This window comes from Drosophila subpulchrella, chromosome 3R, assembly GCF_014743375.2.
Source record: "Drosophila subpulchrella strain 33 F10 #4 breed RU33 chromosome 3R, RU_Dsub_v1.1 Primary Assembly, whole genome shotgun sequence".
NCBI lineage: Eukaryota > Metazoa > Arthropoda > Insecta > Diptera > Drosophilidae > Drosophila > Drosophila subpulchrella.
Window position 1 is genome coordinate 8158260 of NC_050609.1, and position 15849 is coordinate 8174108.

Below are 15849 nucleotides of genomic sequence, written 5' to 3' on the forward strand. Positions count from 1 at the left end.
TATGCGCTACAACCTTGGATAGATGGAAAATATAAGGGATATCCCTTTGCAGAACTCGAAGAAGAACTGAACCGTTACAAAAGGGCCGTTCTGGGCGGCGGGGGCGGAAGTGGGGGCGGCATATCGGCCCTCTCCTCCGGCTACTCGAGCCTCCCACAGTCGCTGGCCTCCACGCTGCCCAACGGAGGGGGCGGGGCCAGCACCAGCCTGAGCGGCACCAGCCTTGGCTCGCACAGCGTGGCCGCCGCTGCTGCCCTCGCCGCCTCCTCCTCGGCGGGATCGGGGTGCCTAGGAGGAGGAGGAGGTGGGGGAGGAGGTGGTATCGGGGGCGGGGGCGGCCTATCATCCATATCGGCCCTGGTGCCCAACTCAATCAGTGGCATATCCTCCAGTCTGAGCAGCCATGCCATACAATCCATGCAGTACGGCACCGGACAGACGTCCGTGGAGAAGCTGCTGAGCGGAACTAGTGGAATCACTGGCATTCCACCCCTGCCGGTAAATATTCACACGATGAAGGCTATGCCAACGGCATTAAGTCAGGTAAACCAGCTATTTTCAATCGCAATGAACTACGAACAACAGCAATTACAGCAACATTAAAACGCTGCCGATCGATTTGCTTTCAAGCTTGCCACATCTTATGCTATATACGTTATAACCTATCAGTATTGTATGTACATTCGATCCGTTTAAGTAGCCACATAGACTAGCATATATCGTATATAGCGATCATATCCGCTTTCGTTCGTTGATCGTTCGTCGCTGCTGCAGCCGCCGGCCGTTTGTTGTAGTCTCATTACTGATGGAAATACAAAGCATTCACATACAGAGCCACCCCACTGAAAAAACACCCTCACATTACACACCAAATCACAAACATCACAGATTTATGTAAAATTAGTTATAATTTTCAATTGCCTGTTACATAATCAATTGTATCACTTCCCTTGATTCCGCTGGCATGTTAGAAATTTTCCCCACTTCTTCAATCACCTGTGTTATAAAGATATGTGTACATTGGGGATAGTTTTAAAATATTATCCATGAATGTAATCCACCTGAATATATTCATATATTACATCCTTAAACGGTATTCATACTCAATTAATATTTTCTGAACTTATGAGATATTATAATGCTTTGAAGGTGCTATTATAATATCAGGGCTTAGTTGCTCAATAAATACTATTATCTATAAAATCAAGATTAGTTTTAAAACCCTTTCAAAAGTTCAAAAAATATTGCATTGAGTATACACATTTGCTGCATTTACAGACATACAAACATATGCATTCTAAGTATATATCTTTTAAAGGAGTTACATTTGAAAGCTTTCCGTTACTTGTTGATAAACGTTTTTGATGGTGATGATTGGATGCTAGCCGTGTTGCATAACCATGATAGCCATGAAACGAATCCCCGCTTGGAAACGGCTTAAGTTAATTGCAGAATCAATAGCAACTCATGACCAGCCGAAAATCACCACCAACATGCTCAGTTGTTCATGCCATAGATGTCCTTTTTAAGACGTTCTAGATGCGTTTTGACACTCGCAGCCGAATAAACGTGTATCTGTGATCTCTCTTTCCGTTTTATGTGCTTTCTCTGTCTTCCCTTTCTCTCTCTCTCTTTATCTATTCTTCGCTCTAATGATGAATTCTTCTCCTAACTCCAAAACGAATCAATCGAATTGAATCGAATCGATTTATATGTATGTCTGCATTTGTATCTCTGTGTGTGTGTGTGTGATCCTATGTTTGTGTAACGACACCTGTACAAATACCACAAAAAAACCACTGATACTAATACCCTGTAAATTCTGAAAATATACAAAAATCGAACCGAAAATCCCAAATTCCACACCAAAACCAAAACCAAAACACACACAAATGGCAACTGAATTTGAAATCGAATTTGAACATAAACCGAATCCAATCCCCTCGAGAAGCGCGGAACAATACAGCTGTACAATTTGCAGAGCACAACCATGCCCCTCCTGTCACTCAACTCGCATAACCTGCCTCCTGGTGGCTCCACCAGCTACTCGGGACTGGGCGCCGGCGGCGGCTCCTCGCTGACGCATCCCTCGATGGCCAATCTGGGCCTGCTGGACACCGGTGCCCTGCTGGGAGTGGGTGCCTCCGGCCTGGGAGGATTGGGTGGAATGGGACCCGGTGGCGGTGGCATCACCGGAGCGACCTCACTATACGGATTGAGCGGCGGCGGAGGAGCCGGTGGCCTGGGCAGCACCTATGGTCCGCCCTTCCTGGACGTCGCCTCGAGCGCCTCGTACCCATTCACCGCCGCTGCCCTGCGACAGGCCTCCAAGATGAAGATGCTGGACGAGATCGACATTCCGCTGACGCGGTACAACCGCAGCTCGCCCTGCTCACCCATCCCGCCCAGCAATTGGGGACTGGACGAGTTCACCGACGGCCTCAGCGTCTCCATGATGCACAACCGCGGCGGCCTGGCACTGGGTGCCCTGGATCTGGACAGTGAGTATATCATATCATGTCTTATATCATAGGTTATAACAATAATAACTCCTCTTACTAACAGCTCGCAATCATGGCCTGAATGGAGCCAGCGAACCGCAGGTGGATATGCTCGATATTCCCGGAAAGGGACGCTGCTGCGTGTTCATAGCCCGATTTCCCTACGATCCTCCAGAGTAAGTAGTCAGGGCTGTTTATAAAATCATATTTATAACCATTTCCCCATAGCATAAAGATAAGAAAATCATTTTTAGGCATACATTTCATCATCCATCATATTTGTCACATTTAAAGTCATACCAACTTGTACATTAAATAACCTAATTTAATCATCAATCCATTTTGTTTTTAAACCAAAAATGATTTTTTTTTAATAATTTGATCAAGAATTAAAATACAAATTATTTTAGTGAACCTTTAGAAAACCACTTAGTTCCAACAAATTCGAATTTTTATAACATCTACTAGTTTTGGCTCCTGAAAGTATGCAATCCATTTATATAACTTCACTGGCAAACCAGTCGTATACGTAATATTTAAAGTTTGGAATGTTTTCCTAGCACTTTATATCTTAACACTTGCTATAAAATGTTAAAATTATATTAATCAATAATTATATTAATTACTAGAACATGCTTACTTAAAAAATTGCTCTTAAAGTTGTGCAATTATGTAATCTTATTTTGTAAAAAGAGGTTGTAAGGTTTTGTACTTCATATAACATTTTTTTTTAAAGTAACTTCTTAATAAAACTACAATAACTAAACGATTTTCCTTATGCGCATCCCCCAAACGATCTTCCCAATGGTTGTATGATAACGAACCGAACCTCCATATCTCCATAGAACAACCCAGACTAACCTCTGTTATTTTCAGTGTGCATAATGAATTCTCTTCCATGCCTTGCAGGGAGGCTGAGGGCGAGCTCTCCCTGTGCGCCGGCGACTATCTGCTGGTGTGGACCAGCGGGGAGCCCCAAGGTGGCTACCTGGATGCGGAGCTGCTGGACGGGCGACGTGGCCTCGTTCCGGCCTCCTTTGTGCAGCGCTTAGTGGGTGAGTGAATCCCCTAGCCCGATCTCTAAAATAGTACCCACCACTAAGCCCAATCCTTTGCATATGTATCTGCTAGGCGACGACCTCCTGGAGTTCCACCAGGCGGTGCTGTCCACACTGCGCGATGCCGAAGATGGGTCGATGCAGTGCGACACCACATCGCTGCCCTCCTTGCCGCCGCACAACCCATTGCTCACACACACCCACGAGGATCTGGCCCGTTTGAGTGAGACGCACACCGATCTGGAGCACGACCAGGACGACATCAGCGACAATGGTAACTATTCCTGGTCCAATTCAGCATTGGTCCTGTTCATGTGTTTAATCTTTTTGGTTTTTGTGGCGATCCTCGAATGTGCGTCGCCGTGCATGGCATGAATGTGAGCATAACTTAGATCCTTTGGTCACTCCCGATCTCCTGATCTCCTGATTTAACCTGACTTAACCCCGTTTAACGCTTGCCTGTGAGGCATCGCTAGCACTTATAGTCCGCTGCATTTAGAGCCTCAATCAGCTGGCTAATGACACACTTCTTGCTCCTCCCCGCAGTTCCAGCACCCAAGCACTTGACGCTGGAACGGCAGCTGAACAAGAGCGTGCTCATTGGCTGGTCGCCGCCGGAGCCAGTGGGCTACAACCTCATCGACAGCTACCACGTCTACGTGGACGGCGTGCTCAAGGTCACCGTGAAGGCCAACGAACGCACACGCGCCTTGATCGAGGGCGTTGACTCCACGCGGGTGAGAAGCGCCTCCTTACTTCGGATGAGAAGAAGTCCCTATAAAATCAAGAATAGAGCTGTGTCCTCGCACCAGAAGACCCCACAGATTGCGAATGAACCGTCTTTAAACAAGCTGACTGCATCTTGCTTTTAGGCGATTTGTTCGGATCATAAGATACCATTTTCTCACTTTCTTTAACTTTGGCATGCAACTTATAAACAATCCAGTGCAATAATCTCACACTCCATTTTTTGTCTGTAAAACACTTACCTTTTAATCTAAACAAATTTTTTAACCAGTATAGACTACATATAAACTCAATCCTAACTAATCATAAAAAAACACACACTGTTATTAATGGTATTCATTTTACTTAATTAAAGTTTAGATTACTACTTGAAAGACATACATTTTCAAGATTTTTTTTAACCAACTAATTTACCAGCAAGTTAAATACTTAATAGGTCATTTCAAATTTCATCTGGCGAGTTAAAATTGTATGTTTTTTAATAGATTAATAGTATTTGAAGAATGAAGTTAAGGTTAATATACAGTATTTTTTTTTTCTAAGGAGTTGCTTAACACCAAAATATACAGTGAGTTGAACCCTTAAAATATCTACTTAAACTTATCATGTGGAATACAAAATTTGTTGTTTTTAGTTAAGAGATTAATTGTACTCATTATATTTTTTAAATGTTTAAGGATTGTCAAGAAGGGATCTGTTCCAAAGATAAGAACCTTTACTTTAATTCTTGATTTTACAAGACGTTTTCTCATTCACTGTTCTCTATATGGAACCAAGTAATCCTAACCACATCTTTCCATCCCTCAGCCGCACCGCATCAGCGTGCGGAGCGTGACCCAGAACCGGCAGACCTCTAGGGATGCCGCCTGCACGATGATCATCGGGCGGGACACCGCCCACCTGGGCCCCTCGGCGGTGCGCGCCTCGCACATAACCTGTTCCTCGGCGGTCATCTCATGGCTGCCGGCCAACTCGAACCACCAGCACGTGGTGTGTGTGAACAATGTGGAGGTGCGCACCGTCAAGCCGGGCATGTACAGGCACACGATCACGGGCTTGGCGCCGAGCACCCAATACCGGGTGACCGTGCGGGCCAAGCACCTGCGGGCCGTGGGCCAACATGCAACCAATCCGATGGGCCAGACAGGAGTCACCGGCAGGCCGGGTCAGGAGGAGGCGCCCGGAGCGTATGCCGACTTCCGAACCCTGACCAAGGGCCTACCCGATCCGCCGCAGGAGATACAGCTGGAGGCCGGCCCGCAGGACGGTACCATTCTGGTGACATGGCAGCCGGTTAACAGGCCCACCTCGACGGGGCCTGTAACCGGCTATGCTGTGTACGCCGATGGTAAGAAGGTCACCGACATCAACTCGCCCACCGGCGACCACGCCCTCATCGACATTGGCAAGTTGGGCGTCTTCAATCCGCGCGCCGTCACCATCCGCACCAAATCTAGGGACTCCCAGTCGGCGGACAGTGCGCCCATCTTGATACCAAGTGAGTAATGATTTTGGTCTAAAGAAATCGCGGTACTTTGGAAACGATTGGGTACTTTAATCGATTAGCACATATTGCTAAATGGTTTTCGCGAGGTACATTTGTAAATTAATTAGTTAGGGATTTTATATAATAAAAGGTATTCAAAATAGTAGTGAGTAGCTGCTGATTCCGTATTTTCTAAAGAATTCGCGATATTTTTATGCGAGCCATCAAAGTGGTAATGTGATTAATGTAGATGTTTGTTTTTCTAAAGAACTCGCAGCATCATTTTGTAAACTTTTATTAAATACTATTAAAATTGCTAGAGTGGTATTAAACAGTTTCTCTAGTTTTGAAGAATTCGCGATCTCGTATTACTGAGGGATACTTGTTGGATCCCCGCTTTCTATATAATTTGCTGTTGATTTCGGTAACACAAAACTGAACCAATTCCTGATATGTCCTTCCACAGACACCGTTCGCAATGCCGTGGCCCGAAGGGTTCCGAACCAGATGGGCATGGGTCCGCAGTTGCCGCAGGGACCGCATGGGATGTCCGGGGTGCAGCAGCAGATGGGCGGGATGCCCGGGCAGCAGGGTCAGCAGGGTCAGCACATGATGGGCCAGCAGGATCACGGGCAGTATGATCCCAACCAGATGCAGCAGCAGCAGCAGGGCATGCAGCCGCAGCCGGGTCAACCGGGTCACCAGGTGAGTGGGTGGTGCAGGTGCGACGCCTTGGAGTCGACGCCAACCACGCGTACACTGTAAATAATGTTCTGTGAACTCGTTTCGTTTTATCATTTCGAATCAATTGGCTAAGAACTCTTCTAAATTCTGTTGTATCTGAAAATCTTGAAGCCAACACACCATCGAAGAATGTACATAAGTTATTCTCGTGTAAATTCCCACATATTCTATCCATCCGAATGCTAGTCACACAAAGGAAAACCTTCGAATTGATACCCATTGCTTGTGAAAACCCGCGCACTTTCGAACAAAAATTGATTTTACCCATTGCATCAATATCAAATCGTTTCCGAAGCCCCCACTTTTCTATATCTTTCTCTTAAGAGTTCAATGTTGACCTTCATTTATTTTAACATTTACCATTTCCTTACATCTTCTCTCTATCTGTTTATCCTCCAATATCTTTTGGACTGCCTTTGTTTTCATATATACTATCCTAATACTTTCGGTCTATTTGTTTTGCAAATGAACCTATATTATATACATACACTGAGAGAAATTGTTAAGACAATCGCACCAAATTAACACAAATTTCACATGTCAAAGAACTGCGAGACAGTTGAGTCCCCGATCTTTGTGATAAGAACCGAACCCAAGCAATTGAATTGAGACCTTCTCCCACCCAAAGAACTTGTATGTATGTAAAGTAATTCTTATTCCTTGTTTCTTTTATAATTTAAGTTCTGTTTTCCTCTTTCGATTTAAAGAGATATGCCAGAGTATGCCACTTTTGCTAGAACCTTTTGAGTTTCATTTGTTTTTGGGTTTTCAGTTCGTTTGAGTATAGTTCACAATTAGCATGTCAGCAGCAAATTGCAATTACCAAATAATAATAAGATTTTGAACTTTGTTGAGTTGTTCGGATCTAAACTAGAGATTTAACTAAGTATTGAGCGGAAATGCCAAAAAGTATTTTCTTAAGGAAAACGCAATGCAAAGAACAATTTTAAACAAAACAAGTACATATTCATTTTCATTATATGAAACCGAAACCAAAACTGAAAATCGTACACCTCGATACCTCGATACTGATACCGATAACCGATAACCGATAACGACATACAGCCCGACGCAGGCTCCGGATTGTTAGGTGGCCTGCTCGGTGGCCTCTTCTCGAAACCCACACAGAGTCAAGTGAACCAGAATGTAAGTTTTACCCACAACATTCTCGCATATTACACACCTCGCAACACCACACTAGTCATAAGTAATATATATCAGTATATCTGTAACACTTTGCGTACAAGTATCTAGATCCTAGATTCTCGACATATTTATTTGGTTAGCTTGGCTAGAAATTGCGCTAAAAAATGGAAAAATCTAGCTTGTATATTGAAGCAAAACGAAGTATATGACAGACTTTGATTTCGTTTAAGTTGTTTGTAGATTTGTTCTGATTCTTTTCCTTAGCAAGTAATTAAGTATGCCTTTAGGGAACTAAATTTTGAATATTTCGTCTGACCTGTAAGTACCACAAAAAGTCTTAAAGATTGGAAAACAAGTGTATAAATAGGGGTAAAAAGTGCATGGCTTCTTCTGGTCTTACGATAAGTAAATCTTAGAAGGAAGAACTACCAATACAACTACTTTAATTTAAATCGATGCTTAGGCTACCCTTTACAGAGCCACTACTTGAACTACTTCCCAAATCTACTCTTGTAATCTCTCCAATTAATCTGTGTAAAGAACCCAACTGACTGTACATAATACGTATGTAAATTCGCAGCTAATGCTAGAAACATGTGTAAACACCCACACCAGCCACTAGAAGATACCACCTATAGCTACCCAGAATCCAATTACACCCACAAAGATACTCTGAACTCGAACCCGTGCTTTCTTACTACCGATGACATTCCAACCCCTCAGTAAACATACTCGTATAGCTTCGTACAACCGACTCTATCAGCTATAGATCTTTGGCTTTTCAGTTCTTAAATGTATTTAGCTCGTAATGCTCCATCGACACATAGACACACATAAACACACACAGCTTTCGTACTTCCTTAGTTGTCTAAAGAGAAAAACCAGCTAAACGCAGACGCCTCTAAAACGCCTTGCTAAAACCTCGGAAACCTCTCTAAAGACAATGTGAATGAAAAACAGAGTACTAACTACTAATTGCAACACCCCGAAAAAAAGAGTTCAAAAACAAAAAGCTAACAAAATTTTAAATTCATTCAAATTGATTTAAATTTCGGCGGAACCAGGGCTATCAACAAGGTGCTACAGGAACGCAAAGGGGCATGGTCCCGATACCGGGAAGAGCCCAGGGACCCCAGCAACAACAACAGCAGCAGCAACCCTATGGACCTCAGGGTCCCATGGGTGGGCCACGCTTTCGAGGACCAGTTCCTGGCCAGTTGAACATGCAGGGCCAGCAGATGCAGGGTCAAATGCAGGGGCAGATGCCGGGTCAGATGCCAGGTCAAATGCCTGGCCAAATGCCTGGTCAAATGCCTGGTCAGATGCCCGGTCAAATGCCTGGCCAGATGATGGGACCACGAGGACAACTAAACCAACAGCAACAACAGCAGCAGCAAATGCAGCAGGGCCAGATGATGCCCGGCCAGCAGCCAGGACAACCAGGACAGACGGGACAATCCGGACAGCCGGGACAGCCTGGCCAAATGCCCGGGGCCCAGAAGAAACCCCGCTACTTTGTGGCCATGTTCGACTACGACCCATCCACGATGAGTCCCAATCCCGACGGCTGCGACGAAGAGCTGCCCTTCCAGGAGGGCGACACGATCAAGGTAAGAACCCCAGAGCCCCAATCCGTAAACCCAATCCGTACACTGAACCACCAGAACCACCAAGACCAAAGACACTTTCCAGCCGCAGCCGCAGTTAACTCGCAGATCAACCAGCAACCATGATATGGTGAGCCCCGTTTCGATCCGATCAGATCCGCAGATCAGAATCCCAATCGAAGATGCAAATTGATGTCCAGAATTGGCTGCGCTTGCTTGTTGCGCTAATTGAATGAATCAGTGCATGTTTTTCCTTCGCCCCCAACTCGAACTCTTAACACTCAAACACCATCGTCAGAATCAGAATTCATTGAGAGTAAACCCCTGACCAACCCAATATCTAACCAAACCGTACTCTATATCCACTTTGTAGACGTTGTTCTCTCTTCTAATAGTTCCATAAATACTTGTTAAGTTAGCGTTATGCACTCAATACACTTACCAACTACAATAATCACTATTGTCCTATTGTATCTTAAAATATAGCTTACTAATATGGTAATTCTTGGTTTATACACCTTTGTTCCACATAGGTATTTGGTGATAAGGATGCGGATGGCTTCTATTGGGGCGAGCTGCGTGGTCGCAGGGGCTATGTGCCGCACAACATGGTCTCCGAGGTGGAGGACACCACTGCCTCCATGACGGCCGGAGGTCAGGCTACCGGTCAAATGGGCCAGGGTCAGGCAGGCGGAGTGGGTGGGACCGCCCAGGTGATGCCCGGCCAGGGAGCTCCGCAGCAAAGTATGAGGAACGTGAGCCGCGATCGGTGGGGCGACATCTATGCCAACATGCCGGTGAAGCGGATGATCGCCCTCTACGACTACGATCCCCAGGAGTTGAGTCCCAATGTGGATGCCGAGGTGAGTCTTAGTCCCTAGATTTCAATTCATTTTCAGTTATATATTTAATTTTAAATGCCTTCTTAAGCGGCGGGAAAGTCAAGCGGGAAGTGGTCTAATGGGTGGTATATTTGGCAGCTTAGGTTTTAGTCAACATGTTGTGCCTCCCATGGCGAATGAAGTAATTAAAAACTTAGGATCCTAAAACTGAACTATTGCTAGAAGCTATACTTAATTTTATTTAAATGGAAAAGATAAGATTGAAATACTTACATTACAGATATTTTATCAAACAACTTATTACATTTTATAAATCTGTAAATACTCGTAAACCTGACTTGGCTTGTTTTATCTAAAAATCGATTTAAAAAGAATAGGTTCAGAAAAAATATTTATCTTAATTTTTGGTTCGTTGTGTTGTTCCACATCATAGCCTTCATTACATATATACTTATAGGTATGCTTAATTTGCAATAGTCATTAAAGTTACAATGAAAAGTTTGATGATATGGAAACAGGAGCTTGGAAATTGACTACCAATTCAGATACTTAAACATACTGAAAATATACATGGAGACCATTAATATTATTTAAAATGAGAAAAGTGAAATAAGAAGCTTGAAACTATTCTGATTTAATAGTAAACATCTAAGTTCAACCTTAAAAACATGTTCAGATCATCAGTAGCAGATACTTTAGGCCTGTTTTGATGAACAATTTAATATGATATTAATATATTTTAAAATTCAATACTGATTTAGAACATTTGACCTCCTCCCACTCACAGCAGGTGGAATTGTGTTTCAAGACGGGCGAAATCATACTCGTTTACGGTGATATGGACGAAGACGGTTTCTACATGGGCGAGCTGGACGGCGTGCGGGGCCTGGTGCCGTCGAACTTCCTGGCGGACGCGCCCGAGCAGTACAACAACCAGATGGGGCCGGGCGGAGCGGCCGGCAGAGGCGGGCTGAGCCAGCGGGGCAGGGGTCAGGGGCCAGGAGCGAGGGGTCCGCCGCCCCCGCCACGCGACAACATGATGCCCGGAATGGGCGGGCGCGCACAGCCGGGCAAAAGTAAGTAGGCTTTGTGCAGATCAGATCGAGATGCCAAATGGACTTTCGCCTTTTTCGTTTACATTTACTCTTGCGTTTCTTCCGTTCGATTTGAATACGAATTAACCAATGATCGAATGATACTGAAAACCGATTCGAACAACTCTTATCTTTCGGGCTTACAAACAGTTTCATTTTTAACGTTTTCGGTTCCTTTTCGGTTGATTCGTTTTCAAAAAAAAAAAAAAAAATAAGAAAATTCTAAAAGCCAATACTACAATAAAATACATAACATGTACTTTAATCTCGAAAGCACTTTATAAGATGAATAACTATGCAGGTTCTTCCAGACTACATAAACAATTCCACCAGCGGGATAATATATACTATACTACTATAGCAATCCATTTCTGTTCCGATATTCCCCAAATATGTTTTTCGTTTCCGTTTTAGTTTTCCCCAAACGATATATATTACAAATCAGCGAACACAGAGAATATTTTCACTCCTTCTCTCTTTCTGTCTTAACTCTCTATCGCAAAAATTTCAAGTGAAACAAAACAGTTACAAGTTGAATACAAATTCTAATTTTGAACGCCGCTAATTTGATTTCCATTACGATTACGATTCCGAGCGAACTTTTGTACAACTCTTTTCTCCCAATTTTTTTCTTATTAATATTAAATGCGATTTTTGTTGATGTACAAATTAAATAATTTTCAGCACCAATCAGTTCGATATTTCCAACTTATATATATACTTATATAAATATTTCCTTCTTGTTTTGTACGATTTTCTGTTTGGACTCCAATGATATAATTCTAATCCAATAAAAATATACAATAGATAGTTGTTGTTCTTGTTGTTGTACACACACAATATAACATATATATTTCCCAAGCATTAAGCATCACCATTGATCAATCATGTAATCATCCTGAAATGAAGAAATCAAAGAACAAATATCAGATACTTCAGGCCCATTTAATCATGTTCATTTCCTATATCGTCTTTCCTTTGTATATAACTCTTTCACTTAGCTTTCTTTAACTTGTCTGTACCAATATTTTGTTTGATTACCCTTTCTTCTTCTTTTTGGTATCCTGTCTCTCCTTGTCTTGCGTGCCTTTTTCTAGACGTGTAAATTTCTAGATGATCTCTTGCATGTTACTCTACTAAAAAAAAGTATATTTGAAAACAGTTTTTTTTTGTTAACTTGCTTTTGATTTGGTTTTTAGTGAAGCAATTGTGTTTGCCTTAACGATACGAATTACTTGCACCTGAATTGCCGAATGAATTGATATTGATTGCCTAGTTGATCACCACCGAGCCATAGATCACTTAAAGTCAACCTCTGAATGTGCCTTGTACCAAAAAAGAAGTAATGCCAATGTGAAAAGTCACCCAGAATGCCTTGAGTCCACTGATGGAGACGGAGCCAGAGATTAGTTGGTGGACAGATCCTAGGGAACTACGAGTACAGCAGTATGGTACTTCAAAAGTTTTGAACCTCTTGAGTCCCCGATATCCGAACCACCCCAAAAATAATAGACCCCACCCACCCCCAAAAAAATAACGTTAAACGAGTACGAGTATCTGCTTTTCGAATCAAATATTTCTTTTAGCGTTGTTTCCTCTCGTTGCTTTTCGAATATTTTCTGTTCGTTTTTTCGTTGACTTCTTTCCTTTCCTGGTTTTCTGAATGTTGGTCTTGTTTGTTTGCCAATTAGCTTCTTCGATATATATATTTGATATTTGTTAATTTTTGTTCAAAAATATAACAACAAAAACAACAACAGCATCAGCAAGGGCTCCAAGCACCAAAAATCCAAAAAAAAAATATATAAATTCTCAAATGAATACGAGCAGTATTTTCTGTATCTAATGTACATTTTATATTGTAAAATACTTGACTTAAATTTTAACTACTTATTTCCATATAACTTATAACTTATATACAATGCCATATGTACTAAGCCGATAAAGTGCCCGTCCAAATGCTACATATAACTTATATCTTATCTAAAATATCCCGTAAACTGCATACAAAAGCTTGTGCAAATGCAACCAAAGAACCGAAATCATCTGAAAATAGTTCAGAGAACCCGAGAAGCTCCCAAACGGGGTTCAAATAGGGCTATATTTCGTAAGCCAAAACGAAGAAGGTAATATTTAATGCAATTTTAATCTACTTACGTCTGGAAACAATAATCACAATCAAATCAAAAATGCAATCATTTAACTAAACTCTCTATCTTTCTCACATTTTACTAATCCGATTTGATCTTTGACCCCTTGGCGCCTCTGTCTCTCGTTTCAATTATGTCTTTGCGCAAAACCAAATTTAAACATAACATTTTCGAAAAGCCCGTATTATATTTGGAAGATATACCGAGACCCTTGGGTCTCCTGAACAAATTTTATTTAACCCTTTCATTTTGAGTTGTCCATTGATTTGTTCGTGAACTGCGGTGAATTATATAGAACAACGATTATTTGATTAACCCCACCCGCGCGGAGATGAGTAAATGTATAAGTATATGCAATCCAATCTTTCCAACCAACCAACATTAATCACAGTTTCTGAACAGGCAGACTCCGAACTATCTGCAAATTGTACGCGAATAAATTCAATATTTCGATTGGTTTTTATTAAATTTTCGATGCCTCAGTTTGACTTTTGAGTTTCGATTACGATATTTTCCGTTTTGACTACTACAACTTCTTTCAAATAATTTTTTGTAATGGTCTGCTGTGGTAAATGTGAAGTCTTTATGTTATATTCGTTGCTATAGATGCTCGCCCTGCTTCCCCTACACTGTTAGACAACACGGGCCATCCTGCCCCCGATCACCAAACGCAGGTAAATACTCTTTCTCTTTTGTTTCCTTTTGTTTTGATATATCGAACGTATGAAAAGAAGGCAAAAAAAAGATATACAATATTTTCATTTGTTTGTTTGTGAAAATAAATGCTAAAGCTAATCTAAAGAAAAGAGTTAAGAATACGCCAAATGTAACCACAACTGTTCACCAAGTACCTCAAAAGCTCAAAACTAAAACCTAATACCATATTATTATTGCTACAACAGTTACAAAACTACTTACTACAACAAACAGTTACCTATCCCTATAAACCTGTACCTTTACCTATGTATAACTTCACTTACTATCTCTGTCACTCATTGTCACTTTTCGGTTCCGATTCTCGGCCAAGCCAAAAAAACAATATCCATTTAAGTCCCGGAAACGGAAACCACGTATTATCCCCACACTCAGACAGAAGAAGAACACGCCATCTCTTTCCTACGACATACTGCTATCGCTTTCCTGCACACGCGCCAGCTGTGATGTGCGGACTCTTTCACACTCTTACCATAACTCGACTCGATCGTCCATTGTTCCGTCCTCTTTTCTCTCTCTCTCTATGTCTATAGCTACTGCGCATTATCTTCTTAGCTCACCATGTCTATATACTACATGTAGTCCATTCCGAACCCAATTCAAACGCTTACAGTACAGTACTTGAACATTCCAGTTAACGATATCAATCAACCGATTTATATATACCTATATATATATATATAGATAGTACATATGTATAGCTAGCAACATGTTTATCTTGTAGTTAACATCCACAGACAACAACGACATTATAAATACAAACATTCAAACCAAACAGCAAGAGGCTCGTCCGTGTAAAGATATATCCCCAGATCGTTGAGCACTTCATGTTGGTGTAATATATAGACGTAATCGAACTCAGAATATAGCTAATCAACAGATCGTGTATGTGTGTATAGTCTGTATATAAAATCTTTTTAAAGGATCTTCAACAAATATCAGCAACGATTTCCACAGCAACAATCATTTACATCAATTTCTCTTCAGTTTTTAATTCACTTAGTTTACATACATTCAAATATTATTTATTCTAACTGTGTCACTGCTTTTATTTTTGTTAATCCGTTCTCAGTTTTTATTTTTCTAGGTTAAACTCAGCTTACAGACTTCCTAAACTTTCTAGCTTTGCCATGATAAAAGGCAAAATATATTTTTTTAATACCCTGCAATTTGCTCACTCTAAGCTAATAGAAGGTTAAAGATGGTATAATACCATCTGTTATAAATGATCAATAATATCAGATGAAATGAAAACAAACATGCATACTTCTATATAATTTTCTGATACAGGGGAGCTGCTTTTTAAATATATATTGCTAAATATTATTGCTTCTAAATTAGCTTGGAGAGCACACAAAAACAAATTCCGGAGAATGAGATAATGCAAAGTGATAATATAATCCAAATGTGTACAAATCTATTCACACAGTATCCGAAACTCCTTATCTTAGAATCGCCAAATACCAGATACCATATATGCCAGATACAAAATACACACTCAAGTAAACGTATTGCTGATAAGACGTGATACATACCTATAAATATATATATATATATATCTATATATGAATACATTTTTGTTTTCTTACTGGTATACGCTACTAATTATATTAATTAATTGCTACTACTACTATATGGAATATTGGATGTAATGTGTACAAATTTCTATGTGATTCACTGTATGTGTAATACCTTGAGTTTTTGGTTTCGACAATTGCCTCTTGAGTTCTTCTCCCCACCTGATTTCGACCCAAACTGTG

At 41.4% G+C, this 15849-nt stretch overlaps 1 protein-coding gene across 19 annotated transcripts in view; it reads left to right on the top strand.

Annotated features, from left to right (window-relative positions):
• Positions 1-15849, top strand: part of LOC119563516 (RIMS-binding protein 2) — a 29360-nt gene that overhangs the window by 9983 nt on the left and 3528 nt on the right. For 3 of the 19 annotated variants that reach the window (XM_037876964.1, XM_037876975.1, XM_037876976.1), the window contains exons 6-19: positions 53-543; positions 1952-2501; positions 2566-2677; positions 3378-3556; positions 3633-3833; positions 4106-4296; positions 5114-5804; positions 6259-6497; positions 7602-7682; positions 8747-9292; positions 9823-10152; positions 10220-10312; positions 10919-11207; positions 13982-14049. In XM_037876964.1, coding sequence (XP_037732892.1) covers positions 53-543; positions 1952-2501; positions 2566-2677; positions 3378-3556; positions 3633-3833; positions 4106-4296; positions 5114-5804; positions 6259-6497; positions 7602-7682; positions 8747-9292; positions 9823-10152; positions 10220-10312; positions 10919-11207; positions 13982-14049 — 4061 coding nt within the window. The remainder of the gene's footprint in view (positions 1-52; positions 544-1951; positions 2502-2565; positions 2678-3377; positions 3557-3632; positions 3834-4105; positions 4297-5113; positions 5805-6258; positions 6498-7601; positions 7683-8746; positions 9293-9822; positions 10153-10219; positions 10313-10918; positions 11208-13981; positions 14050-15849) is intronic. The other 16 variants (XM_037876965.1, XM_037876967.1, XM_037876966.1 and 13 more) reach the window with 16 other exon arrangements.